The sequence below is a fragment of the Hippopotamus amphibius genome, chromosome 10 (genome assembly GCF_030028045.1).
Source record: "Hippopotamus amphibius kiboko isolate mHipAmp2 chromosome 10, mHipAmp2.hap2, whole genome shotgun sequence".
Classification (NCBI taxonomy): domain Eukaryota; kingdom Metazoa; phylum Chordata; class Mammalia; order Artiodactyla; family Hippopotamidae; genus Hippopotamus; species Hippopotamus amphibius.
The window spans coordinates 104028592-104056561 of NC_080195.1; the positions used below are offsets into that span (position 1 = coordinate 104028592).

A 27970-nucleotide genomic window follows, 5' to 3' on the forward strand; every position below is an offset into this window, starting at 1 on the left:
ACCCTTAGGGACAAAATGTGGAGATGGATCTTGTGTTCAACAGCTCCCACCCCACTCCCCAGGTCAGTCTAAGCTCTGCACCTCACCCCAATTCTTCCCCTGGCACCTCTCTCCCAGCTCCCACCAGGAGGGGGCAGGAGACTAGAAAAGAGTGCTCAGCATGGGTACAGATCCCCGCTTTGTGCTAGTTCATATTCTCCAAATCAGCAGACCAAGATGCGGAGGAACCATAATGCCTTTTTGTGGTTGTTGTTAAAGCTTTGAGCTCTACAGACAAATATATCACTCATATGTGGAATCTAATTTTTAAACAATGACATAAATGAACTCATTTACAAAACAGAAACAGACTTCAGATTTCGAAAACAAACTTATGGTTACCACAGGGGAAACGTGAGGGATGGGATAAATTAGAAGCTTGGGATTAACATACACATACTACTATGTATAAAACAGATAACCAACAAGGACCTACTGTATAGCACAGAGAACTCTACTCAATATTCTGTAATTACCTATATGAGAAAAGAATCTTAAAAAGAATGAATATATGTATTTGTATAGTACAAACTTCCAGTTACAAAATGTGATGCCAATGCACGGTACAGCACGGTGACTATAGCTCATAACACTGTATTGCATATTTGAAAGTAGCTTAGGAGGTTTGATTTTTTTTTTAATAAATTTATTTATCTATCTATCATCTATCTTATTGGCTGTGTTGGGTCTTTTTTGCTGCGCGTGGGCTTTCTCTAGTTGTGGAGAGTGGGGGCTACTCTTCGTTGTGGTGCACAGGCTCCTCATTACCGTGGCTTCTCTTGTTGCGGAGCACGGGCTCTAGGCACGTGGGCTTCAGTAGTTGTAGCACGTGGGCTCAATACTTGTGGCTCACGGGCTCCAAAGCGCAGGCTCAATAGTTGTGGCGCACGGGCTTAGTTGCTCCACGGCATGTGGGATCTTCCTGGAGCGGGGATCGAACCCATGTCCCCTGCACTGGCAGGCAGATTCTTAACCACTGTGCCACCTAGGAAGCCCCAGGAGAGCTGATCTTGAAGGTTCTCATCACAAGAGAAATATTTTTTATAACTGTGGATGATGATGGATGTTAACTAGACTTGTTGTGGTGATCATTTTGTAATATATACGTTATGTTTAGTATCTGAAACAACCCACGTTATATATCAATTATACCTCAATTTAAAAAATTTAAAAACTTCAAGCTCCACCAAATCAGCTTTCCCTTGATGGTCACAATATTTACTTGGGGAAAAAAAAAGCCATCCTTAGGTGTTTTCTCCCACATACTCTACAGTTCACATCCATCCTCCCATCCAAAAAGGCACAGGACTGTTCAGACACTTTTCAATATTTTTTATTGTTTGACAGGCATTTACAACGTTCCATTCATAGACCTAAAAACATAAAAATAGACCTTCTTTCAGCTTATAAAAGAAATATATAAGAACTTTTGACATAGACACGTCATGACCTTATGTACAGGAGACAATGGCACCCTCTCCAAGCACCAGACTTTCCAGCATTTTCAGACAAACCCGTTGCACTGGGACTGGTAAATGGGACTATTAGAAGCCTCTGCTTCAGTTTTCCACCCAGACACAATCAAACTGGAGATGATATGGAACAATGCAGTGATACAAAGGGTATAGAAACCATTCTAAAGCTCTTTAAGAAAATCAGAAGATACAGCAAAAATTTAATAGAATAAAACTCTCAAAAGATCAAGCTCAAAGCCCTGGAAACCCGAAAGGGGAGGGATACAGGGTAGGAAAGCAGGTAAAGCAAGCAGGGGCACAAGAGCATGATGTTCTGAACTCTCTATTGTCTGGAAATATAAAGTCATAACTGATTTTTATAAAATATAACTCCTAAAGCTACTATAAAATTCAGGTCTTTAAAGTACCTACTGATGTGTCAAACACCAAATAGATATTTTCCCCAAAAAGAAAGTTTTCATATTATTTAAACCTTTCTTAGGAAGTGGACATTGTGAAATGGGAAAAAAAAAAGCTATAAACCTTTAAAAAAAGAAATTGAAAGTGCTTTAACTTGGTTTTGTTCTTCCTATTTGGAAATCTGTTTAGAACATTAGTTTTTTTAGCATGTTTACCCTGTTTTGTTGGCAAGAAGAAAAGGTTAAACACAAGACATGTTTTTGAAGAGATTGTTTTGTTAAGAGGTTTGGTTAGGGACTGTCAGGGAATGGGTAGGTAATCTATGGATGAAGATGCAACTATGATGGGAAAACCAATGATCACCATAGCAACCCCACGAGAAGGCATCTCCCCTCCCCTGCCATGTGCAACAGACACACACACTGCCCATTCCGGTGTCGTGTTTAATCCAACCAAGCTCCCATCTCAAATAGAGATTCAAACATTTTTTAAAAAGCAAACAAACAAACAAACAAACAAACAAAAAACTGCTTCTTGGGAAAAAAGTTTCTCCTAGGCATCTTGTTGGCCTTTCATATATAAATATAAAATCACCACGCCTCACTCTCTGTAAAAGGTAAAATCCTCATTTTTTAAACTCAGAATTACACTAACACTGTGTAAAAGTCTCATCTGTTTGTGCCCCCTGCATCTCAGGTAAAATACAAAAAATAGTGTTTTTTTTTTCAAGTGATAAATTTGGATCTCTTTCCAAGGAGTTTGGCATCTTTATAATTCTATGCAAAACTAGAACTTTCAAACACCGACATCGAGTAAGACCAGCCATGGACCGAAACAGAAGAGGAAGAAAAAAAGAAGAAAAAAAAAAAGGCTCATCGAACATAAATCTCCACCCTCTCCTCACACATTCTTAAAATACACAGATATTCTCAGACATTTAAGAGGGAAAGGAGTAAGAACACTGCGAGCTGTACAGTTGCTTTGTTTTGTTTCCCCAACTAGATGGTGGCTCCTGGATTATAGATTTCAGATAGTCTTTATTATTTTTTCGTGTGCTATCCTTTAAACTAATCTGTCATACATACTTCAACTCCTGGGGTAATTTGCTTTCCAGTGCTATGGAATTTTTTTTCTTTTTAATTCTTTAGGCCCTGATTAATTGAGAATAAATAAAAGCCCTTGGTAATATACAGAAGATAGGACTCAAGCTGATTTGGGATTCTCGAACAATTCTTTCCGATGTTGTCAGAAATGATAAAGTTGGGTGGCTACATGGCTTCAGAACAAAGTCAGCTGCCAAAACCGTGTGTGCAAGACTGCGACTTAAAGGGAACATTCCCCCGCCCTCGCGGGTCCGGGAGAGGGGCGGAGTGGGAGACGTATCTACACAGACTCTCTCTCTATGCGGGAGGGGGAACGTGACACAGTCAGATCTCAGTGTTCAGCTTCCTGGAGGGGGCAAAGTCTTCACGCCTAACCCAAATGACCTCCTCGCTCGTGCTCTCGGGGCCTCCGTTGATGCCCGACAGGGCGGCTTGCTTCTTGAGCTGCGTCATGCGGGACGCGTGACTATCCAGGGGCTTGCGGCCTCTCTCCCGCTGACTGATGGAGGCGGCCTGAAGCCGCTCCTGCAGGTCTCTGTCCGCGGCGGCGCCCTTCGCGGACTCACAGAACTCATCATCGTCACTGAGGATGTCTGTCTCCTTGATGTCATCCTGCTCCTCATACTGAGCAAGATCAAACTGTTCCTCTACCCAGCGGTCAGTGTCCCCGCCGCTGGGGGGCTGCTGGGGCTCTTTCTCCGGGCTGCTGGCGGAGATGGCATCAGAATCAATGGTAAACCTGTTTCGGGCCAGTCGCCGCCTCCTCCTCCCAAGAGACTTGCTTGGGGCGGACACTGCACACACACACAAAAATATAAAAATAAAACCCCCACATGCTTTACGTGCGATGAAACTCCAGAAAGCAAATACAAGAAAAGGAAAATCAAGACTACACGATACGCATTTAGGACCTGGATGTCATTTGGGGCTTAAAGTCCGGATGACACCAGTCTGTCTCAGGGTCTTTACCTTGCACAGGTGTCTGGCCTTGGCGAATGTTACAGCCACCGAGGGAAGGGCAAGGACGTGGGAGGTGGGCTGGGGTGGGGGTGGGGACATGGGTGGGTTGTAGGTTATGGGGAAAGGAGGATTCAGCTCCCTCTGAAATAATCAATGTCTCTACCCTGTGCACCTAGGAGACAGGTAATGCAGAATTCTGCTGCTGTCAAGTCCACCACTGATGTTGGGGTTAATTAGTGCCCTCAGTTCCGACCACTGCCCGTGGCACAGTGCTCTGGGGATGTCCCGGGGCTGTCCTAGAGTCATTTAGCTGGAATAGGTCTTAGTGAGGATGGGGGATGCTTCTAGTTTCACCGTCTTTGGAGAAATCACCATGATACATCAAGGAGGGAAACACACTGATCCAAGTCATACTGCTTTCTGGAAAACTGAATGTAACATTTCTCGAGGATCCATCTGCAGGTACATTAAGGGCGTGGTGGTGTTTTCAGAGAGGCTACAGAAAAGAGTGGGTCTCAGAGATATGAAATCCTCTTTCTGACAGAGTCCCACGTGAACCATGAGGCTAAAGCAAATGTGAGCCTTAGTCCCTCCTGATTCTGTTCTGTGTATCCCCACTTCCTTGTCTACAAAGCAATTAAAATACTGGTGCCTGAATGGAATGAGAAATAAATAATACGACACTCAAGCAGCTGATTAACAAAGAGCTAGATAAAGTGACTAAGAGTTAAGAACAACAAATTTCTGAATTTATTCTTTCACCCTACTGCCCTCTAGGAAGCCAGTATCATTAAAAGCAAACAAAAGACGCCACCCAATCAAGCAAACAATCCCACCACACACACACACACACACACACACACACACACACGCACACACAATACGGAAATGCTGCCACTTCTCGCTCGATAGTGAAATGTACCACGGGCTTTCCAGTGGGAGGGAGGAGCTGAGACACCAGTTAGGAGCTGCTTTCCTGAAACCTAAGCCCGAAAAACCATTAAACTGCTGCAGTGCTGCTAGAAGTAAGGTGACGATTCATGATTACTGCCAATATAGCCTTGACTTCAAATACAGCAGGTACAAGGTCAGTGAGCTGGACAATGGTCTAAATTGGCTCCCACTCTGACCGTCCTCTGTCTCAGATCCCTGTGCTTCCATCATCATTCCTGAGTGTTCTATCATCTTAAAGCATGGGGTAAACAGACACCACTCTCACTCTAAGAGGGGAATGAAAATCATTTCCAGGGAAAATGGAAAAAAGAAAGAATGAAAGAAAGAAAGAGAAAGAGAGAGAGAAAGAAAGAAAGAGAAAGAAAGAAAAGAAAAGAAAGAAAGAAAGAAAGAAAGAAAGAAAGAAAGAAAGAAAGAAAGAAAAGAAAGAAAGAAAGAAAGAAAGAAAGAAAGAAAGAAAGAAAGAAAAAGAAAGAGAAAGAAAGAAAGAGTAAGAAAAACTACTACTACTACTACTAGTACTCCATTGGGAAGAAGCAAAAATTACTGTTCAGTTTTATCTCAACAACACCATAAAGGAGCTGGGTCTCTCCAGTCACTATTAGAACTACCTCAATTCCAAACTGGGATATTGGAAAGATTTGTCAATGATGCGCAGGCTTCAGTATTTAGGGGTAAATTATGCTAAAGTCTGTATTCTAGAAATGTGTCAAAAGTAAGATGAGTTGATGGATGACAGATGAATAGATATATGATGAGGAAAATTCTAAAATGTTCATTATAGACTGTAGGTATAAATGTGTACAATTCTTTCCTTTGTTCTATATGTCTGAAAAGTTTCATAAGAAAATGTGGGAACAACAAAAACATGTGTAGTTGAGTTACTGGCAGACATACAGTGCTTTTAGACCAAGGGAGACTGGCTATTTGCCTTTACTGTCCTATTCACACAGAGCAAAAGGAGAAATAAACTAGCTGGGTATTCATGATGGTGCATAATGAAGCATAAGAATCTATCCTTTATGAAAAGGATACTTAGTAACCCAGCCAGCCTTATAGGGTTCCAGGAGACAATCTCTGATTTAAGTGTTTCCGTTGTTCACTGGTAAGACTGATTAGCTAGTGCTGTGCTGACCCACTCAATCATCTAACATGAAGACCCTGAGGATAGTGAGACGCTTCAAAAGCAGAGTGATAAAGACTTTCTTCAGCCAAAAATGACTCATTGGGCAAAAAAAATCTTCCAGTCAGCCAAAGCCAACAGGCTCTGACATCAAGGCTTTCTCTCTTGATATTCAAGATGATGGGGTAGGTCATAGCAACTTCGTTTGTTTTCTTTCCAATGGGATCTCAGCAGGAAAACTTCTGAGTGTCCTACAGACTAAAAATGCTTAGTTTTACAGTGAATGCAGCTCTGACTTTAGGTTCATCGAGTAATAACTGAAACCTGACCAATGACAGACACGTGGGATTTCCTGAGGGTGGGACACATGTTCCCAATCCTAATTAAATATCCCCTGGCAAATGAAAGGAACAAATGAGACCATTCCAAGGTGAAATGTCTTCTGTGAACTCTAAAGGGATCAGCAAAGCTTTTTACATGAGGACTCCAGGGGAAATTGTGGATAGAGAAGTATGCAAGACACTTAGGATACTGGCGAGCAGAGGAGTGCTGCTGGATGTTCACCATACCAGGTTTTCAGTAAACACTTATCAATTGATTGGAGAATAGATGTACGGTAACTAGCCCCTTAACATTAGTTAAATTTAAGGTACTTAAAGAGTGTAATATACCCTGTTGAGCTAGGTAGGTTATGTCTATGAAAACCTTCAACCATTCACAGCGCCATACCTGCCTCTTCAACACAATTGAGAACAGGTGGCAAATTCATTGGACCAGAGATCAGAAGCCTTTTTGGCAAAAGCAAAGGAAGCCTCTTTTTATTGGAATCTTCCCTGCAAAATTCTGGACTGCTTCTTAAGAAAGGATTGATAAAAATATTAATATCCTGATGTCATTAATACCTAAATGTTATAAAAATATCTTTCTTCCTAGATAGATTTTAATGCCATTTACAGGTCAGAGTATTGATCTTTGCGGCTTCAAGGTGACAGAAGAAGTCCTAAAACAATATTTACACTGGGACCATTTGAACTCCAGATTCCTTTTTTCTGATAGCAGTTCAAGGCTTCCCCAAATTAATATGGAAGCTGAAGATAAAGTTGCAGGGCACATGAGGGTAAAATCTGATGGGTCATCTGGTCTACCAAATATGGACTCCTTACTGAGAACACCATGGCTGTGTTTCCAGAGAACAAAGCCACTATGTTCTCAGAATGGCGGGCTGTGACCTTGCTGAGACATCACACACTGCTTTTTGCTGGACAAAGCTGGCTGTCATGCAAAGCGGCAACTCTCATTCAGCAAGCGGGCTAAGACAGCCCCTCCAGAAAGAGAATGTGCTCACTTCCTGGCTTGGCAAATGAGAGGGGAGCTCCCCAGCCAGGACGAGGAGGGCAGCAAAGGGAAAGCCTGAGAGAGGGCAAGAGGCATGAACCAAGGGAGGGAGGCAAGGGCAGGGAACCTCACACCAGGGAAGGACGTCCTCCAACGTTAGCCCCCACAAGGCCACGTCTAAGTCTTGCTCAACAAGGATGTCAGCTCTACAGTGGAGTGGGGGTGACGGGGATCTTGAACGTCTGAATCCCCACAGTACCTGCCCTGCTCATGGCCGGCCGGGCCCCTTTCAGCGCACACAATCGTTTTCCTCCAAAAGGTACATATTGCTGGGAGGAGGGAAGGCTCTCGGTCTTCAGGAGCTGTCTTCTGTGCTTATCGCGCAGGATGGAATGCACGGCCTTCAAGAAATCCTTCCGGCTCTCCGGGGAGCTATGAAAAGAAGATTTACACCTGTTAGGGAAACAGTACTTAACACACGGCTGAACTTCTGATGTTATCAGGTGCAGCCAAACAAATATCCCTGAGGACCAAAGGCTAAAGACTGAGGCCACGACTCCAATTTCACTGCCGAGCAGGGTTTTCATCGCCGGAGATAAAGAACACGTATTCCTTTCCCTTTATGCTTTGTGATTCATCTCCTGCAGCCAGTTTGGGACAGAGCAGCCCATTAAGGAACAGATTGATGGAGAGATGGATTTTACACACAAAGTTGCCAGGTTCTGCTCTTGGTACTTAAGCCAGAACCTTTCATTCTCAAATGCTTTTACAGACAAAAAGGTACCACAAGATTCTTGCCGTTCTGCAGCACACCTGAAAACTGATGTCCCAACATCCTTAGTTTCCTCTGCATTGGATATCCACGCCTGTTAAATATCAACACCTTCCATGACACACGTCAACATGTAAATATTAAAGCTACAGCGTAAAGAACTGGAAAATCTTCCCAAGTTCCAATTCCCACGATAAAAAAAAAAAAAAAGTGCTTCTTAGGTCAATTATTCTTCTTGTTACGTTCTCAATAGTTTTACCCAGGTAAGTTTTACGTGGTATCCCTTATTAACAATGAATATGGCATTTCTAGAGGCAGGCTCATTGGACCCTGTGGATTTATCAACAAAATCGCAAGCGGATTAGCCCAAATAGACAGTAAAGACAGTGCTAAACCACATGTAGATTATTTGAAAAAAATTTCAATTCTAGTTCCAACAGCTTCCTGGGGTCTGGATTTACTGATCTCTGTCACCCAACAAAGAGGCAATGCAGAAACACAAAACACGGGCTTTGAAGTCAAACCCACTGAGTTTGAACTCCGTGTTCATTTGCTACATGGTTTTAGCAAAGTACCCTCTGTAAGCCTTGGTGCCCCATTTGTAAAATGGAATAACGGTACGTCAGTCTGACTAAGTGAAACAATGCATGTGAGGTGCTCAGCACAGGTCATACTTGGTAAGTGTGCCTTCTTACTATATCAAGTCACATTATAAAATATTACTAACAAACAGAAAATACTGATTCTGTTGAGTTTTTATTGTGTGTGTATGCAACCCACAGTGTAATACCCACAGTGTGGGGTATTGGGTAAGCACTGAATAAATTACTAAGCACCTAGGATTAAATGAAAACATCACTGAGAGTATAGATCATATTTAAAGTCAAATGTATCAGAATGCTGGCTATTGGCACCATCCAGCTTGGTGTTCTTAGGCAAAAATCAGAAGAAAGAGAATTGGCTGCATGTGAAAAAAGTACAATTCTCAAATTCTCAAAGACAGAGCCCAAAAAGGAGGAAGAGGAGGAGGAGGAGAGGGAAATGGGGAGAGGGAAAGAATAAGATGAAATACATAGAAGCCCACATCCTAAGTTCAGCTTCCACTAGGACCAGTAGGTGAACCTGAGCCACTTGAGCCAGCCTCCCTGGGTCAAAGTTTCTCTACACAGACACTGTACACACCCTCACCTCCTCCCAGCTGACTCTCCATCTGCTGCATCTCAGAGACGTTACAGTATAAACGATGCACCCAAACACCAAAACAAAACATTATAAGACAACCATGTCCTTCTAATCCACCAAATGTACATGTAGCAAGAAAGTCCCCATTCGAACATTGAATATATAGATGAAAATTCTGATTTCCTTTTAGAAGGACATCAAATTAACCAGGTTACTGTCTATATTCTGATAAAATTTGTTTAATTTATCTAATTACTCTTACTTGATAAGTGTTAAATACTTTCTCAAATGTACAAAAAAATGGACGTAGCTTCTAGGGATGCACAGGCTGGTCTGCAGAACCCAGAGGGGTTGGGGATACCAAGCACAGTCACATCCCTTCCCTCTAGGTGCCACCTCCCGCACTTCAGGGCTCCAGGCTCACCTGCAGCACAGGTGGAAGACCCTCTCTGGCCTCCCTTCAGACTCCGATTTTACATGGACAATTTCACACACAGCATTTGCTTCTGCATCTAGAGAAATTAAAACAAGGATGAATAAGAGTATGTTTCAAAGAGATGTATTTGCATTTTTACAAAAGCACTTTCCATGCTTTGGCGTAGGATTAAATAGTGCAGAGCCGCATAAGACCAAAGGAACTTCATTCCTACAAGAGGCAAAGCGATTGAGAGCTTAATGGGTGCGAAGAAAAAGAACACTTGGAAAACTTCCAGTTGCTAAAATCTCCTTCTGGATGGTCTAAAAGGACAATCAGTCAATCATATTGATGGAAGAACTGACCCTTTTAGCTGCACAGCCCGTTTGGCTGAACTATTTTAATTAAGTGATTAGTTGTTCTGGCAACAGCTGGACTAGACAGAGCCCAAGATTCCAATGCCGATTTCATCAGGCCGGTGATATAAAGAGGCAGGCCCTTGCCATCTGCAGGACCGGGACTAGCGCCCTGGACAAGCATGTCCTGGGAATGAACAGGGCTCCTCTTTCTCAGCCCACCGACAGCGCCCAACCTGAGTAAAGCCAAAATGGTACACTGAGACAGTGAGAAACAGTTATATTTGGAGTAATTTCTAAGTCTTTCAGGGCCTGAATATCACATTATTTTGCCATGTTATTCATGATTAGTGTTTATGAAAGAAACAATTCACTGCAGACCTCAACACTACACATCGAGAAGTCTCATCCTTACCTAGTGGCTCAAAACCCTGGTCACAAACCCTCATGGTGCCCACATTATTTAACCAACCAGGACCCATATGCAGAAAGTTTTACAAGTTTTCCCAAACTAAGACAAAAATCTAGAAATTTCCATCTTCTGATTCTCATATCCACTGGAATTTATCTCATAGCGAAAGATGTGTTGGCTCGTCTTTGTAACTCCACTAAAATATGCTTTTGTCTTAATTTTAAACTTGATTTGAATGAAAAACCGAGGGTGAGAATGGCATGTCATCTTCACAAAGATGGTTTTGTTTTCCAGACTTAAATTCTTCATGTATTTAGTCCTCAATGAAGGCAAAATTCCTGGCTGAAGAGCCTCTGTGGTTTGCTATAAGCATACGCTTTCCCATTTATATAAACCAGGTACAAGGAAGCATATGAACTAGATAACTCACAACCTAAGACTGCAGAGTAAGACAATGCTAGTATTTAAGTGCCCAAACCTCAAAATACTACCATAGCTGTTTACAGACCTATGATTTACAGGTTCCTGAGAATTCACATATAAATCAATTTTACAAATCAAAGTAAGAAGGCACCAGGGTAAATCTCTGGGCCAGAAGCTTAGACAGAAATCTTTTTAAGGCAAACAGTCATCCCCAATACATGTGCCAGACGTGCTTTTTGCATTTGAGTTTTCCTCCTGCAACACATAACAACCGAGAAGGAAGTGGCATCTAGTTTAACTTGGGCGGGTAATGGGAGGTTTACCAAATACTGCGGAAGGTTTTGACACTGGACTAGGGTAGACTTGGTTCTATCAGGATCAGAGCCAATTTTATGGCTCATGGAGGTGACAAATGAAAATGGGGAGAAAAGGAGTGACACCAATCAGACACGGAGAACTTAATGCTCACACTAGATGCCAGAAACACAAAAGAGAAACACAGATCGTTTGTGTACCTGCAGAGGTCCACTTCCACGGCCCCTTTTACAACCAAAAAGCTGCACCTGCTGTCCAAATGGGACAGGGAATAGGTTTGTCCCGAGAGTTTCCACTTGACCCCAAAGCTGCTCCTTCTAGGGTGTGCCTGGGACAATCTGCTGATTGCTCCTCCCCAAAACAGCCTCAAATTAAGCCCTGAATGGGGCCTCTGAGGTATAGGAATATTGCCATCCTTAGCCAATATTGTGTGACATTCACTTCCCTTCTCATGCACCAAAGCATCATCTAATCATATTATCAAGTACTTTCATCACTACCCAACGACTTGCTTCACGGCTATCTGGGTCACAGAAAAAGAACTGACATTTCATGCTGATGCAAAGATAAAGATTTGTAATGCTTCAAGAAGAAAGAATGCATTCAATAGCTTTTTTTGTGCTTTGGGTGGTCTTTTTGGGTCTCCCAGTTAAAAGGCAAGTGAGTTACTTACATGGGCTTTGTCTGCTTATGATCTCAAAGACTCTTTCCAGAAGTACAAGACTCATTGCTACTTAGAGGTAAGCCACTGTAATATTATTAATATATATAACAGAATGACTAGAATTCCTTGGAACAATATTAAAGACATTACCTCCATTCATTTAGTTTATTCATTTAATAAACAGCTGGGTAAATAAGAGGCAATGGCGAGACTGAGGGAAAGGAGACTTAAGCATAGGAGGAAAAAGACTGTAGGGTGGTTAGAACCATGAGTGTGGATTCAGAAAAACAATTCATACATACACAGAAATATGTACCCAACCCATTTCAGAGTTTACCTGCACTTGCCAAAGCTCGAACCTGCAAAGCTTCAGTAGGAATCATGTGTCGAAATCGGAAGGGGTCCCAGTCCTCGTAAATTGAAAGCCTGTGAGATCCTACCTGCAGGAAGGGAAGGAAGCAGGTGCATGAGAACTATGTGCTCAGCCTGGACCAGACCCCCACACTTTCTAAACCCAGTGATATTGCAGACACAGAGAACAGACTTGTGGTTGTCAAGGGGGCGGGGGGTGGGGGAGGGTAAGACTGGGAGTTTGGGATTAGCAGATGTAAACTAATATATATAAATAGGATGGAAAAACAACAAGGTCCTACAGTACAGCCCAGGGAAACTGTATTCAATAGCCTGTGATAAACCAGAATGGAATAAAAAAAGGAATGTCTATATGTGTATAACCGAGTCACTTTGCTGTACAGCAGAGACTGGCACGATACTGTAAATCAACTATACTTCAAAAAAATACAAATTTAAAAGTCTATTAATACAAACATTTTTTTAGAAATTTAAAAAATAAATTGTTTTGATTTTCACAAAAAAATTCCAAACAACAACAGCAACAACAAAAAACCAGTGATGCTGGAGCCCTGGGCTGCTCCCCACGTATACTTTTGTTCACCCAGCAGCAAGCCGGAGGCCACGTGACAACTCTGTGGAGGGTGTGCAAATAAGCGTGCTAACCAAATTCAGGCAAAAGGAAGACAAAGGAAAAAGGAGAAACGGGATCCCAAAACAAGAACAGACGGGCAGGAAGAACAGAGAATGGATAAAAATAGTGTTAGAAAGGTTCTGGCCATGGTAGGCCCAACAGCGATTTACTTTCATGCTCTAAACATGGGCCTGCCTGCAGGAAGGCAGGTTGGGCAATTTCCTTAAGTCCTCAGCAACACTTAAAAAAAAAAAAAATAACACTCATGCCTGGCAAAAGTGCAGAATTATAATTACGCAGACACAACTGAGATGCAGATAGGAAGGGAGATACTTTGAAATGATGGGGTGAAATAAGAAGTCTTACAAGTTTCTTCTTCTGTTTGGAACCATCTTTATACACCAGGACCACAGCAGTTTTGAAGACTGGAAAAACACACAGTGAAGGCAGTTAGGGCACGTAACGCGTTGGGTTTTCCCCTTCACTTCAATAACTTGTTACGGTAACGACAACACTACTGTTATGAAGAGGACAGACAGTCCCCACGAACCAGCTCCCGTTCCACCCTCCACTCACTCAACACATCTGAGACACAAAAGCCTGTTTACACAAAATTTTCCAGGTCCCAGATAAACACAGAAACCCTAACGAGATGGAAATAAACCCTCCTGCCTCAGTGGAAACTTTTGGGTAAGATGTATTTTAACTATGGTATCACTTCAAGCTTAACACTTCAGCTTACACACATTTAACAAAAATGTAGGGACTTCCCTGGTGGTGCAGGGGTTAAGACTCTGTGCTCTCAATGCAGGGGGGGCCTGGGTTCGAGCCCTGGTCAGAGAACTAGATCCCATATGCATGCCGCAACTAAGAATTCACATGCCACAACTAAGGAGCGCACCGGCCACAACAAAGAGGAGCACATGCGTTGCAACTTAGGCCTAGAGCAACCAAATAAATAAATAAAATGAATATTAAAACAAACAAACAAGAAACAAAAATGTACTAGTTCAGCAGTAGAAGGAATAATAGAAACATCAATAATAATAATAATGATGTATAAGAACATATTTATGCAAATTAAACTAATATTACACACACACACAGAGGGTTCATAATTCAGGAAATGTAATTCATCTTTTTGACCTGAATAAATAAAAATTAGTTTATGAAGTAGAATGCAATTCTACTTTTTCCAAACAGGATGAATCAGAAGAAGCTATTTAGAAGCAGGGAGCATGTAGTTTTATTCCTAAATTCTTTGGGGGTGGGGGAAGATAGAATGGAGTTATGTATAATCTTCCATAGAATTCCTTAAACAACGCCAAGCACGTTTTACACTCAGTGATTCTGACTCCTCCTAGAGGGAAAAGAAGAACTGGTGTCCAGACCCACAAGAACGGTGACCCCAGCCCATCCTTGGCTCCACATATACCAGGGTCTCCATCTTCCTTCACACTCTGACCCCAAGGCATAGCAGGGACCCCGTCAGTCACACGGTAGCTGGAGGGGACACACCTAGGGTACCAGACACAGAATTACAGAGGATTCTCAGGGACAGGCCTGCCAGGCCCTCTGCAGACCAATCCAACATGTCTGGTTCATTTTTTTCTCCTGCTTCGTGAGGATGGGTCAGGCCCCCTTTGTGCAAGGCTGCTCTCATCTTCACGGAGGGAAAAGGCTTAGGGTACAAAGAAACGCACCCCACCACCGGTCTGGGCTGTCCCGGCACCTGACTTTGTAAAAATCCCAGAGGACAGACTGCGAGGTGCCCACGGATCCCCAGAGGCCACACCAGCTCCGCATGGGGGCTGTGCAGTAGCTCCCGAGGCCGCCCTCTGTCCTAACCATGAAGTCTTCAGAAATCACAGCGGCCAGGACAGCAGGTCCCTTTAAAAGCGAGGGAGCTCCACTCAAGGAGAGGGTCAGGGTCCCGGGGACCTTCGTGTCAGAAGATCCACCCCCTCATTGGGACCAGAGCTCAGTGAGGTTGTCGCCGTGACTCTAAGAAGGCTACCGGCCTGCCTCAGTTTACCCGGACCATTTAGGATCACGGTGGCAGGGCCAGAGTGGACCTCAGCCTGGGCTATGAGCATCGCTGCCTCGATCCCTCCCTGATCTGCAGGCCAACGCTCACTCAACTGACTCCACGTCCTGACCATCCCTTCAGACATGGCCTTGAACTCCAAAACTCCTGGATATGCCTCTCCATGCCCCCAAAGGTGAGCATCTAACACCCTTCAAGGCCGAAGCCTAAACAAACTACTTTTCTTCTTTTAAAGGAGATGATCGTCAACCCTGAGTACAGAGTAGCCGTCCTTGGAGTAAAACATCAAGGTACTGGGTTGGCAGCTGGTCAGCTTCGGTTTCAGAAGAAAGCAGCACTATTTCCTGAGATCAGAGGTTTCAACGGAAACAAGACAACCACGTTTTAACCCCAAAGCTGCCTGTTCAATAGTAATTAGCTTACCTCCCTCACAGCTACTCTTCCTTGTTTCAAAACGCATTTCTAAAGCTCTGTTAGTTCTGCCTTGCTACTTAAAAATTACACCAAAACTACCAACATGTCACCTTTTAAGGACTGGGAATCCGTAAATAAGCTCATTACAACGACGACAGTCTACCTTGAGCCAAACACACACGTTGCCCCCGCAACTGGGCTTGTGTAGTAAAAGCCCCAAACCTCAAAACTGGCATTTTCCTGAACACTTTCTATCACAAGTTGGCAAAGTAGGGCCCACTTGTTTCCACTCAACCCACCAATACTGGTGCCCATTCATTACATTATTTGTCTATGGCTGTGTCTGGCTACATATGGCCTCAGTCTGTGAAGCCTAAAGTACTTACTATGTGACCTTTTACAGAATAAGCTTGCCAACCTCCTACTTTCTCCCACTCAAATGATTTTCTTATTCTGATTCTGTTTATTTCTCACTGCAGGAACTCTGTAAGATTCAGGAGATGGGCATGAAAAAATCCCAATGTTGAAACTCTGGAATGGTTCATCTATAGCCTGGCATCAGAAACAAGGAGAGATGATTTAGGTTCTTCGGAATCCTACATCCCATAAATGACCTACTAAGAAGCATCAGACAGCTCCCACTCCTCTCCAAGAAGAAACTGCAATGTAAGAAACACAACTGGTAATGATAGGAAAAAAACAAAACAAATAGTATCCTTCCCCTTGCCAAAAATACCCACTCCTATCAAAAACTACCAACATGCCAAAACACCCCACTACTCCTGTGTATACTGTATTTAGTCACACATTTTTCCTTCATACTGATATGTTCCTTTATTATTTTTAATGAAATGGCATCAACAGCTACAGAGGCTCCTGGAATTTTTAGGAATATCACTAAGGTTTTCAAGGAAGGCTGACTGATCTAATTGGGAAATCCAATAAATCTCTGTATTAAACACTGATTTCAATATTATTATGATGTTCCATTTGGGAATGCGCTGTTCACATCATAAAAGAAAAAAAAAAGAGTGCAGTTAAACAAGCAGTAAGCAGCAACACCCTCCCTCTTCTGCCCCCAGAAAGATAAGGGAAGGAAGGAGAATGGAAATACTAGATTTCCTTTATACTATGTCCCTGCCCATGAATTTTCTAGGGGGAGGCGAGGAAAAGACACAACCTAAAACAAAAGTGTGAACGTTGATCACTGATTGTGGTTGATCGCCTTATACTCAGGAATAACACTGCATATGCTACAAACATGTACACACCACAATGAGCCATATTTCCTGAATGATGCACAGTACCCAGTGGGCTAACCCAGAGCTTTTCTCACTCAAAAAAGCATTTTACAACACAACCACGGGTTTTCTAATTGCAGCAACTGCATCCATCTAAACTGGCTTACTGAAAAATTAATCACTCACAACCATCTCTACTTTTGCTACTATTAGCCACCACGTGATTGAGAAGCACCTCATAACTGATTGAGGTACCCAGTGATGCCACAGCAGGTGAGCTGAGAACCATGCCCTGAATCCCGGCATCACACACAGCAGCACAGAGTTGGGGAGCGAATAAGAGATCCAGATTGGGGGGCTTAGAAACAGAGACAGTTTTGTCTTGATATTTTACCTAATTTTTCCTTGGTTTATTATTAACTAATATTTTGAAACAATATTCAGAACAGCAGCTTAAAAAAAAACTTTTCCTGATCATATGTCTATACCTGGGGGAGACGAACAGCTGTTCCCTCCCTCTCAGTAGCTGGGTGGCCACACTGGTCATACTTAGCTAGAAGGTTTAATTTAGAGTCTGTGACATGTTGGTGGCCACAGCAGAAAGATGAAGCAGATAACTGTAATTAATAAATTGTGTCTTGGAAAAGAAATATTTACTTATTTCAAAAAATAAGCCACCCTCCCTCTTCCCCTCCAAACATTCTTGTGACACATACCAAAAGCTGCCAATTCGGGCTCCTTTTTCCACTTTCCCAGCGAGGCCGGCGGGTTTGGCCAGATCACGGTGGTGTGCAAAAGCAGGTCCCCCATGCTCAGATCTGCCACCTGAAATCCAGGGCAAAACTTACTTACTGGGCGATGTAATAAACACTCAGATATTCATGACATTCTAAAATCTGAGGCTGACGTCAATTCGACTTCATGAAAATGTCTCTAAAAACATCTGGTCATCTCTTTTTTTTTTTTTTTCCTTTATCTTGTGTTTGCCTGCCAGAATTCCAAGAATAAGGTGGCCAAAAGGTACAAATCAGGCCTCTGAGATTCACATGCAGTAAACCTGTCAAAACTGCTGAACAAAATTAGAGAGGTTTCGTGTTCAAATAGAGAGTTACCCCAGGAGAACAAATGGCTGTCAACAACAAAAATTCACCCCAGGAAACTGCAGGCATTGCCACCTGTGAGTTTAAATCCCTTTTGGAGCCAAGGCCTTCTGGGAAGCAGTGGAATTATTTCTTCTTCTTCCGACTCATTTAAAGAAGATTTCATTTCACTTTAGAGGAGAAAAAGAAGCCAGTTAAGGAGCTGGGAGATTGTTCTTTAAGCTTGTGCAAATGTGAGCTCTGGGATCCTTAGAAACCATGAGGTCTAGTCTTGTGTCCTCGAAGATCAAATGCTAAACCATCTCAGACAGACAAGTTCCTCTTCTCCTTGTAGAGACAAGATGGTCCTGAGATTCCACCGGTGCCCACGCCTCACAATAGTCACCTGTCCCTTTTTCACTGGAGTCACTGGCCCACTTCCAAGTCTATCAAAATCCCACCCTCCCACCCACTCGGCAGCCTAATCACAGGTGAGAAGATCATCTGGTCCCTCAACGTGCATCCTATGCAAACATGTCAGAGCACTAGGCTTTGCGACAATCAGAGTCCACGGTCCACCCCAAGGGGAAACACCATGAATCGTTATTAGGGGGGTCTTCCTTCAAGATGCCTCCCTGAAGCACTCGCGCACCAGCCTCTGCATCCACAGAAGCCAAGCCCAAGTCCCTCTTCCTCAAAGCAACAATCTGAATATTTGAAAACTTGATGTTGTTTCTCAAGGACAGACGGCTCTGGTTTCTTTTGCGGCTTTTGATCTGATTGGGTTTCTAGATACAGCAGCCACGGAGCAGCCCTCCAGCAAGCACGGTGCCATGTGACACTGCCCTTCTCAAGCCACCGAGCCAGGCTATGGTGCTGCAAGATGGGGCTCCGGCAGTACAGGATACACGGGTATTATTGCCACTATAATGATTGGGATCATTATAATAATTATTATTCTAATTATTATTGAGTTATATTAGTAGCACAGTCAGTGGTATATTGTACATATTAAGTGTAGTCAACCAAACCCCCAGAACAGTATCCACTAAGGAAACTATATAGTCTCCACTACCCATGCCCCATACATGTAAGTCAAATTCTGGGGTACCATTCTGGTCCACACCCTTAGGGGGAATGTCTTTAAAAGGGACTAAATGCCATATGACCGAGCAATCCCACCCCTGGGCATGTATCCAGGCAAAACTATAGTTTGAAAAGATACATGCAGCCCTACCTTCATAGCAGCACTATTCACGATAGCCAAGACATGGAAACAACGTAAATGTCCATCGAGCAAGGAATGGATAAGGAAGATGTGGTACACATATACTACTCAGCCACAAAAAAGAACAAAATAATGCCATCTGCAGTAACATGGATGGAACCAGAGATTATCATACTGAGTGAAATAAGTCAAAGAGAAAGACAAATACCATATCACTTATATGTGGAATCTAATATATGACACAAATAAACTTATCCACGAAACAGATTCACAGACATAGAGAACAGACGTGTGGTTGCCAAGTGGGAGAGGGGTGAGGGATGGGTAGAGTGTGAGTTTGGGATTAGAAGATGCAAACTGTTATATACAGAATGAATAAATAACAAGGTCCTACTGTATGGCACAGGGAACTATATTCAATATCCTGTGATAAACCACAACGGAAAAGAATATTTAAAAATAATGTATATGTATAACTGAGTCACTTGCTCTATAGCAGAAGTTAACGCAACACAGTAAATCAACTATACTTCAATTTAAAAAAAAAAGTGGTTAAAGATCACTGGGGTAGATCATTGCCCAAACTCTACTTCCCCCAATGAATTATGTATCTGCAACTTCTGCCACGTGATTTTCTAGTACTTCCCACTAGACTACGCTAGGCCCCCAAGACTCTGGACTTGGCCACATGGGTTGGGCCATGGACTTGGCATAGTAAGTTTCCAGCCCTCGTGAGCTTCCACCTTCCAGTCACAGAAAGGACATGACCAAGACAGCCACTGCTGCTTCAGCCTGGATCTTAGAAGAAAAGACATGGACTGCTCTGAGCGCTAAGCTCTGAAGCTGACCAAGACAAGCCAAAGCCCAGCTGACCCACACCCCATGAGTGAAATAAGTATCTGCTGGAGTGAACACCAAGATTTTGAGTTCTCTGCTACCTGGCAGAAACAGGCGATACGGTCCCAATGCACATGGTCCCTCTCTCTTGACAAGTTTCCACATTGCAAATGTAATAAGAGGGTCAAGGCTGCTCCCTCTGGCCAACAGTCTCTCCCTCGACCTTCCATTGGTCCCTTTCTGAATATTCCGTTCAAACCCTGAGACTGAGTTCCGCTAAGAGGCCTCTACCCCAACAAGGACTGAGATGCTTTGCTGAGTCAGGTTTTCTGAGCCCTTCTTCTGAGGGGAAATGCCCTCTTTGGCCTTTTCTGCCTCAGACCTAAGCAAAAGAGATGCTCTGTGTGGTCCAGCCCAACTCCCCAGAGTTTAACATGGGGTAGGGACTGAAGGTCCAGCTTCACCATAAAAATGTTTCTTTGTTCTCTGTGGATATCTGCCTTCAGGGACCTCCTGAGGACAGCTGGGCTGGTGACAGCACCAGGTACGCTGTGTTCCTGGAATGTCACCATTTCAGTATAGACCTACCATTCCCAATAGACAATGATAAATACTCCCATTCCTGTTTATAAACTGTACACAGATCCAGTCTAGATTTTCTTCTGGATATTGCCATTAAAATGTTACTCAATGAACAGGAATCACCTTTGTGAAAATCAGGACACAACTGGTGGACATTCAAATGTCTGCTTCTCTAAGTTTCCATGGCTGTTCCAATATACTGCTTGCTGTAAGTACTGCCGTAAAATTATAACTGATCTTGGCAGAGAGCACACTATTTCCCCAGGCCCATTCTCCCCAGGGTTTTATTTTTGTGGAATCAAGACCCCTCCATCCTTTCCAGTTTGAAGACCATTCTCCCCAATGGAGAAAAAAAGAGATCAAGTGGATTTGAGTCATTTTCTTTGAGTAATCAATTGTCTTTGGCTACGATACCTCTGGCCCCTTTTAGGGGCTTCTTTCTTTTTCTTCATATAGTGCTAAGACATAATCTTGTGTTGCTCTCTTTGGCATCTTCTCCAAGTCTTTGTTTTTCTGGTCTTCAGGCATCGTAATACTGATATAGGATTTCCCTACCCTGTAATACTGATGCGGTCAAGTGTCCCTCCTTCCATCTTTTGCACATTTTTTTTTCCTAACAAAATCTCTTTTCACAAGAGACTGCTCTGTATAGCACTGTATCTCTTTGTTCCTTGCTGGGAAGATTTCTTACTTGCTTAACAGAATTTTATTTTAGAGGACGGGCAGTTTCACCAAACCCATGTCCCCTTTTATAGTCTCTGACTTTTTCATCACAGTCATCTTTTTTCCTGAAGTCTCTACAATCTGCTATCCCCATCACCTTCTAGTCTTCAGTATAATGATCCTTTGCTCTCAAGATCATTAAAATTCAGAAGGAAATCAATTTGGAATGTAATGAAAAATATAATGAAATACACTGAAATTGTTCATTTCCATGACCCAATAAAATTCACTTCTGTCAAAATGAAATAAATTAAAATACAGGATGGAAGGAGCCTTATGATCTAAAACATTTGCAGTATTATTCATAGTCATCAATAAATGAAGCCAAGAGAACTGCCTGACAACAGGAATTAAGTCAGTCACTGTTCAATCACACAATAAAAATTACACAATAATTTCAAGGATTCTTTTGAATCATTTAAAATGCCATGAAAATTAAATAATTCTTTGCTCAATATAAAAAAATTCGAGGTACAAAATATCTTCCAAAATATTCAAGAATATATAAGGAACTATAATATTCAATTCAAGAATAAAATATACATAATTTTTTAAAAATTAAAATAAACACAAACATCAAGAGGTTTTGCGTTTTGAGATTATAGATAATTTTTCTTCTTGCCTTTTTCTGTAGTTTGCCTTCTTTTAATAAACATAGTCTGTTTTTCTTACTATAAAAGTTTTACAAGAAAATGAGAACTAAATCCAGAGTAGCAGTATCCATCTCTTCTACACTCTGATATAGATAAATGTGTTAATTCTCTCCAGTCTTGTAGTGACTTTAACTGACTTCCTCCAGCTGTGCAGAAACCAATTTATCACCATTTACAAATCATCTCGACATTTCTTCACTTCATACACACACCTGTGCTATTTTGACTGTCTGGTTCCCTCACATCACATGAGAAAAATAGCTTCATACGTTTTCATTTTTACATCTCTATGAGATGTCATGATTTTACCTTCTTCTGAAAATTATTTTTTAATAGTCCCAAAACTTGTTTTGTTTCACTGAGGACATAAATGTGAACCTAGTTAATAACGCTTTATACCTCTGAAGATAAGGCGGTCTTCTTGTCTAAACAACCAAGCCTTACCCCCACTCTCTCCCCACCACCCCACTGCCTTTCCCCTCCTACTAATCCCAGCAAGAGAGTTTTCCTTCATCGTTCCCTCCCAGCTTGTCTCCGATTTTGGGGCAGAAAGCAAAACGAGGACAATATTCCAATCAAATCAGGAGATATAGAGGCATTGATGAATATCATTACATATCATATCCATCTGATTCATCTCAGTATTATCCGCATTTTTATGCATATAATCTCTTCTGAATGACTCAAGCACAACTTAGAGTTCACGCTATGTTTTTCTCAAGTACAATATATCTGTTGCTGTGACTATTTCTTCTAAGCAGATTTTCAGGCAGACTTAAAAAAGAAAAGATTCAGAGTCATTTGATACTTTCATTCACTCAGTAAGTATTTACTGAGCACCTACTACATGCCAGTTATTATTCTAACCTCCAGGGATATAGCTTCCACCTTTACTGGTGTTTAGAGTAACAGCCCAAGTTACGGTCATGGAAATTCACTCTCACACTTAACACAGAACAAAACCAGAAGTCCCGAGGGTGAAGGGGTAGAAGCAGGACGTGTTTCCTACATTAAGAAATAATTCAGCTGAGAAAGAAAATTCACAATGTAGCCTTGGGTAATGGATAAAAGTTCTACCAACGTGGGAATGTAAATTGATGCAGCAGCTATGGACAGCAGTATGGAGGTTCCTTAAAAAACTAAAAATAGAGTTACCATATGATCCAGCAATTCCAGTTCTGGGCATATATCTGGAAAAACAGTGTAATCTGAAAAGATACTTGCACCCCAATGTTCACTGCAGCACTATTTACAATAGTCAAGACATGGAAACAACCTAAATATCCATGGACAGATGAATGGATAAAGTAGCTGTGGAATATATACACAATGGAATATTAGCCATAAAGAAGAATGACATATTGGCATCTGCAGCAACATGGATGGACCTAGAGATTATCATACTAAGTGAAGTAAGTCAGACAGAGAAAGACAAGTATCATATAGTATCACTTACATGTGAAATCTAAAAAATGATACAAATGAACTCATTTACAAAACAGAAACTGACTCAGAGACACAGAAAACAAATTTACCATTACCAAAGGGGAAGTGGGGGGAGAGATAAATTAGGAATTTGGGATTAGCAGATATAAACTACTATATACAAAACAGATAACCAACAAGGTCTTACTATATAGCACGGAACTACATTCAATATCTTGTAATAGACTATAATGGAAAACAATCTGAAAAAGAATACACATATTTAAATATATATATAAAACTATATATAAAAAACTATACATATACACATATATAAGAACTATATATATATATAAAAAACTGAATCACTTTGCTATACACCAGAAACTAACACAACATTGTAAACCAACTATACTTCAATTAAAAAAAAAATGCCAGCAACAAAAATACTGTCATTGTAACTATTTTACTCACAGGGTAAAAGGAAACAAACCAACCCAGCTCCATGGACAGGTGTGCTGGGAAGAAGGGGGGTCCTTACCTCTTTTTTCTCACCAGTCTGTTCAGCAATCAACTGGTCAAACACAGCCCCAAATTCTTCATGGATTTTCTGCATTTCATTGATGTGACTTGCAACCTTATTCATCGTCTTGATGGCCACTAGAGGAAAACAGGTCATGAAATAAATGAAAAGCCTATGTAAAGACTCTCATGGAGACGTGAGCAAGGTGCAGATCACAGGGGCCCACGGCTCACCATCCAGGTGGTAGTGTTCCTCGCTCTCCGCGTCCGTCAGAGCAAAAAGCTCCTTCAGCAGAAGCGGATACTTGAGGATCCTCTGGATGGGCTTGATGAGGTAAGACTCCAGAGTGGACGAGTGCTGCTGCCTTGGGTTCTGGGCATCTAGGAACGCCTTGAAAGCCGCGTCCGTCTTGGCTGGAAGAGTTTAAATACAGGTTTTCTGGGTGGAACGTCCGAATGACTCCCCCCTCACAATTTCACTTGCTAATTCCACGGTGCCTTTTTATAGGACTGAGAGTACAGTGAGTTGTCAGAGGAAGGAAGGAGGGTTCAGAGGGACGGCTGGAAGGGCCTGTGCATTAGATTTTATTTGAGGGGAGGCCCATTGAGTTAAGGGACAACAGAGTTTGTAAATCTCACACACACAGATGTTCAGGTGCTACTGTTTATCATCCTTGTGTTAAGAATGTCTTCTTATTCTGATATTTTCACATATGAGGCCTTACAGAGTGTGGGGAGACTGCCCATCCCAGAGCTGGCCAGTACCTAGAGATAGTAAAGGACTCACCTGGAAGCATGCCTTTCACATGCAAGGCAACCAACCCAGGGCCAGCTGCTTCCATCTCCCTCCTATTAGGTTCCTACACTCCAGGCCAATACTCTCCCCTGCACGAATCACCCCTGGGCCAGGTACCAGACAACTTAGGACAGCCCCTCCACCCCAGAGCCTGCTGTGATGATTCACATCAGCCAATCCTAAGCCTGTTTACCCTGCCCCACTGGTTCCTTCCCACAGAAACCACAGTAAAGGCTCTTGCCCATGTCTTCCCTTTACTCACCCTGCCTCCTGGTGGACCTGGTGCTTCCCCTCCTGGCCCTGCATCATATGACCCACCCCCTTCCTCTGGGGAATCATGAGTAACAAACTATCTTTCTGATTGGTAACTTTCTCCTGATCTGCTGGCCTCACCATATCTGAATAATAGGAAAGCCTACGTTTTAAAATACTCCTTTTACCCTGTTTCTTCTAATCTTTCAAGCATTTTATTGCTGAAAAGGCAAGGAGAAAAAAAAAAAAGCAGCAGCAGCACCTTGCAGCTCTGGTAAGTGGAGCAAGGCTGATCTCCTGCAGTGAATGCCTTTTAAGATCTGTTCTATGTTAATTCAGTGCTACCAGCTATTAGGATTTATCTCAGAGGGAAACATATATTTGACCAAAGGTATCTCAGGCAGCACTTTCCTCACCAGCTGGGCTTTTATCTGTGTCCCAGCTGGGCTGAAAAGCAGCCCTGGGAAGTTGTGGGTCCCCAGACAATTAGAAAGGTACCTGCTAGTGGGTAATTAGGAAGACACAACTCATGCCTTCTGGGTGCAAAGAAATGGTGGAGAGAGAGGCTGAAGTGAGGGCAAAGAATGGGAAGGAGGAAGGACAATATATCAAAGTGACTAACTGTAGGCAGATTTTTTTAAGTTTCTGATAAAAAGGTATTTCCATCTCCAGGGATTAGGAATGTGAGCTAAGAACAGAAGATGTTGTAAAAGGACACCATGAATGGTAAAATGGTCCTTTTCACTATCTTTATTCAGTTAAGAGAAACAACAATCATGTGGGGAAGGCCTTGAAAAGACTACAGTCTTTTCATCCGTGTTAAGCCTCATTAAGAGGAATCAGACTCCACGGTCCAGCCACCAAATCCACGGAGAGAAAGGGGACTGGGAATGAGGTGGCTGAGGAGGAGCCCATGTGCCTGGGAAGTGAGCCCAGGTGCAGAGCTGATGCATGAGGAAGCTACGGCTTCCGTGGACATCCCAAGTCTTGGTCCACGCCCACAAGGGGCCTAGGAACTCCCCCTAAAATCCTCAAGTCCAAAACCACAGCCATGGGTGCTGAGCCCATCAAATATATTTCACACCAGGGCAAAAGAGGGCATGGTTCTCAGCTCTTTGTGCGGTAAAGAGCATCACTCCCATGCAGCCTAGATGGGAGTCTGTTAAAAATCACAGGCTTTTTGTTCTCAAAGAGTTCTTTTTATCCTCTTGGCACATTTGGCCATTAGAAGAATGTGAGTCATACCTCATGTTTTAAGGGATGGTTTTGAAAGATTTTCTAATATTTTTCAGGTGCAAAAATTAATGGTTTTGAATTTTTAAAATCTACAGGGGCAGAATTTAATCTAACCAAGTGATTAAAAATAACACAAATTGCTTTAAGGACTATGATGAGTATATAATTTTACCACAGAGCAAAGTGCTCTAAAACTGTTAGGTTAACACTCTCATAATATAGCATTCAGGTAAAGTTTAAAAAGAAACACACACACACACACAACTATATGACCAATGCAAGTACCAAACCACAGACTAGGCCCTACGGCAGGACGATTTCCTTGTCATAGAGCAGGACAAGGAAATTCCCAGGCTCCCTTTCAATTCTTGTGCTGAAGTAGAACTCTTCTGCCTAGGCTATGACTATCTGTCATGAAGCATGTCATTATCTGGGGCAGGATCTTCTGTTATCCAGAGACCTGTGTTGTGTTAATGTTTATTATAATAAGTTCTGAATTAAATCAAGCTAGTATGCTTTGGCAAGAAACATAAATATAAGTAAATTACTTACAAATTCAGCAGCTTTTACATGGCAGCCACGGTAAAGTGTTAAAGAAGCGCAGGCTGATTTCCAGAGATTCTTTGAAATCGAACTTTTCTATTGGTTCTACTGTTTACCAAGGACATGTTTCTCTATCCTTTAACCTATCAACAGTCACATGCACAACTATGGAAGCGAGCAACTTTCTGAAGACTCTCAGAACACCCCATCATCTTCCTACATCACTTAGGAACTGCAGCTTGTCGATATAAGAATTCTACTCTTTTCCGTGCAAAATACAATTACAGCTGGGGTGATTTTTGTAAATAATTGAAACAATTCTAGTAGCTACGGTGGTGACTGTTATCACACACCTAGGTGAGGGAAAGATGAAATACCACAAAACGGTGTATGAAGTGTGGTAGGTTACAATGAAATTAATGAAAAATAGGAACAGAGCAGGGAATTTCTAAGCTCCCTACGTTTCTGCATAATGGCAAAGTGACTCATCACTTCTGGCCCCAAATAACTTAGTTAAAACTTTCATGATAAGAAAATTGACAAAACTGTTAATTCAAGATATAATGCATTTCATTTCTCAGTATACTTGGCCCCCCGCCCCGTGTCTACGGGGTCTATAGCCACAGGTTCTGCATTGTGATTCAACTCACCATGGACAGGAAATATTTGGGGGAAAAAATTCCAGAAAGTTCCAAAAAGCAAAACTTGAATTCACTGCACACCAACAGCTATTTACATGTCGCTTATATTGTATTAGGTATTATCAGTAATCTAGAGATGATTGAAAGTATACGGGAGGATGTGCATAGCTTATATGCAAACCCTAGGCATTTTATGTGAGTGACTCGAGCATCCTTGAATTTTGGTATCCATGGGTGGGGGGTGGGGTCCTGGAACCAATCCCTCACAGATAACAAGGAACAACTGTATCCTTATTTGTGGCTTGTTGGAACATCTATCCGGCACAACCATGACTCTTAGGTTTCTGTCCAAAAGCCCCCAACCACAGTTGGCCACACAAATGTGAACGACAATAACATGCCCACCTGTTACCCAGTCGTCCCAGGCCTTACCTTTCACCAGGACCTTGGGGACCTTCGTGTGGCTGGCGCAGAAGGCACTGTAGAGCTTGAAGCGGTCAGCATAATACAGAAAGGATCCCCCCAGAGAGAACAGCACTTTCTGGATTTAATGAGAAACAATGCAGTTAGTTTACAGTCTCCCTCACCTGGAAATATCAGCAGGATGTAGCAGGGAGCTCACATCTGCCTGAATCTCCCCACAAATCAGTATCATTCACACCTGTCACAGCCTGTCTTTGCTCACTGATGGCCTATGGGAAAGTTACGTGGGCTTACATATTTGTGTAATAGATGCTGGATTTGGCTTGCTCGCTAATTACAGTCAAGATGTCACTGGTTTTCCAAGCTTGTGACTTTCAATGACCTATCTGGGATGTTTGAATGTTAATGAGAAAGTA

The 27970-nt window shown here is 42.3% G+C and overlaps 1 protein-coding gene across 10 annotated transcripts in view; it reads right to left on the minus strand.

The window, feature by feature from the left end:
- Positions 1 to 1362: 1362 nt before the first annotated feature.
- Positions 1363 to 27970, minus strand: part of TIAM1 (TIAM Rac1 associated GEF 1) — a 395420-nt gene continuing 368812 nt past the window's right edge. For all 10 annotated transcript variants that reach the window (XM_057696187.1, XM_057696186.1, XM_057696184.1 and 7 more), the window contains 9 exons: positions 27564 to 27672; positions 23898 to 24077; positions 23683 to 23801; positions 17331 to 17439; positions 13279 to 13337; positions 12265 to 12367; positions 9767 to 9854; positions 7648 to 7820; positions 1363 to 3810 (listed from right to left, as the gene is read on the minus strand). In XM_057696187.1, the coding sequence (XP_057552170.1) occupies positions 3341 to 3810; positions 7648 to 7820; positions 9767 to 9854; positions 12265 to 12367; positions 13279 to 13337; positions 17331 to 17439; positions 23683 to 23801; positions 23898 to 24077; positions 27564 to 27672 (1410 nt within the window). In that variant the 3' untranslated portion in view covers positions 1363 to 3340. The remainder of the gene's footprint in view (positions 3811 to 7647; positions 7821 to 9766; positions 9855 to 12264; positions 12368 to 13278; positions 13338 to 17330; positions 17440 to 23682; positions 23802 to 23897; positions 24078 to 27563; positions 27673 to 27970) is intronic.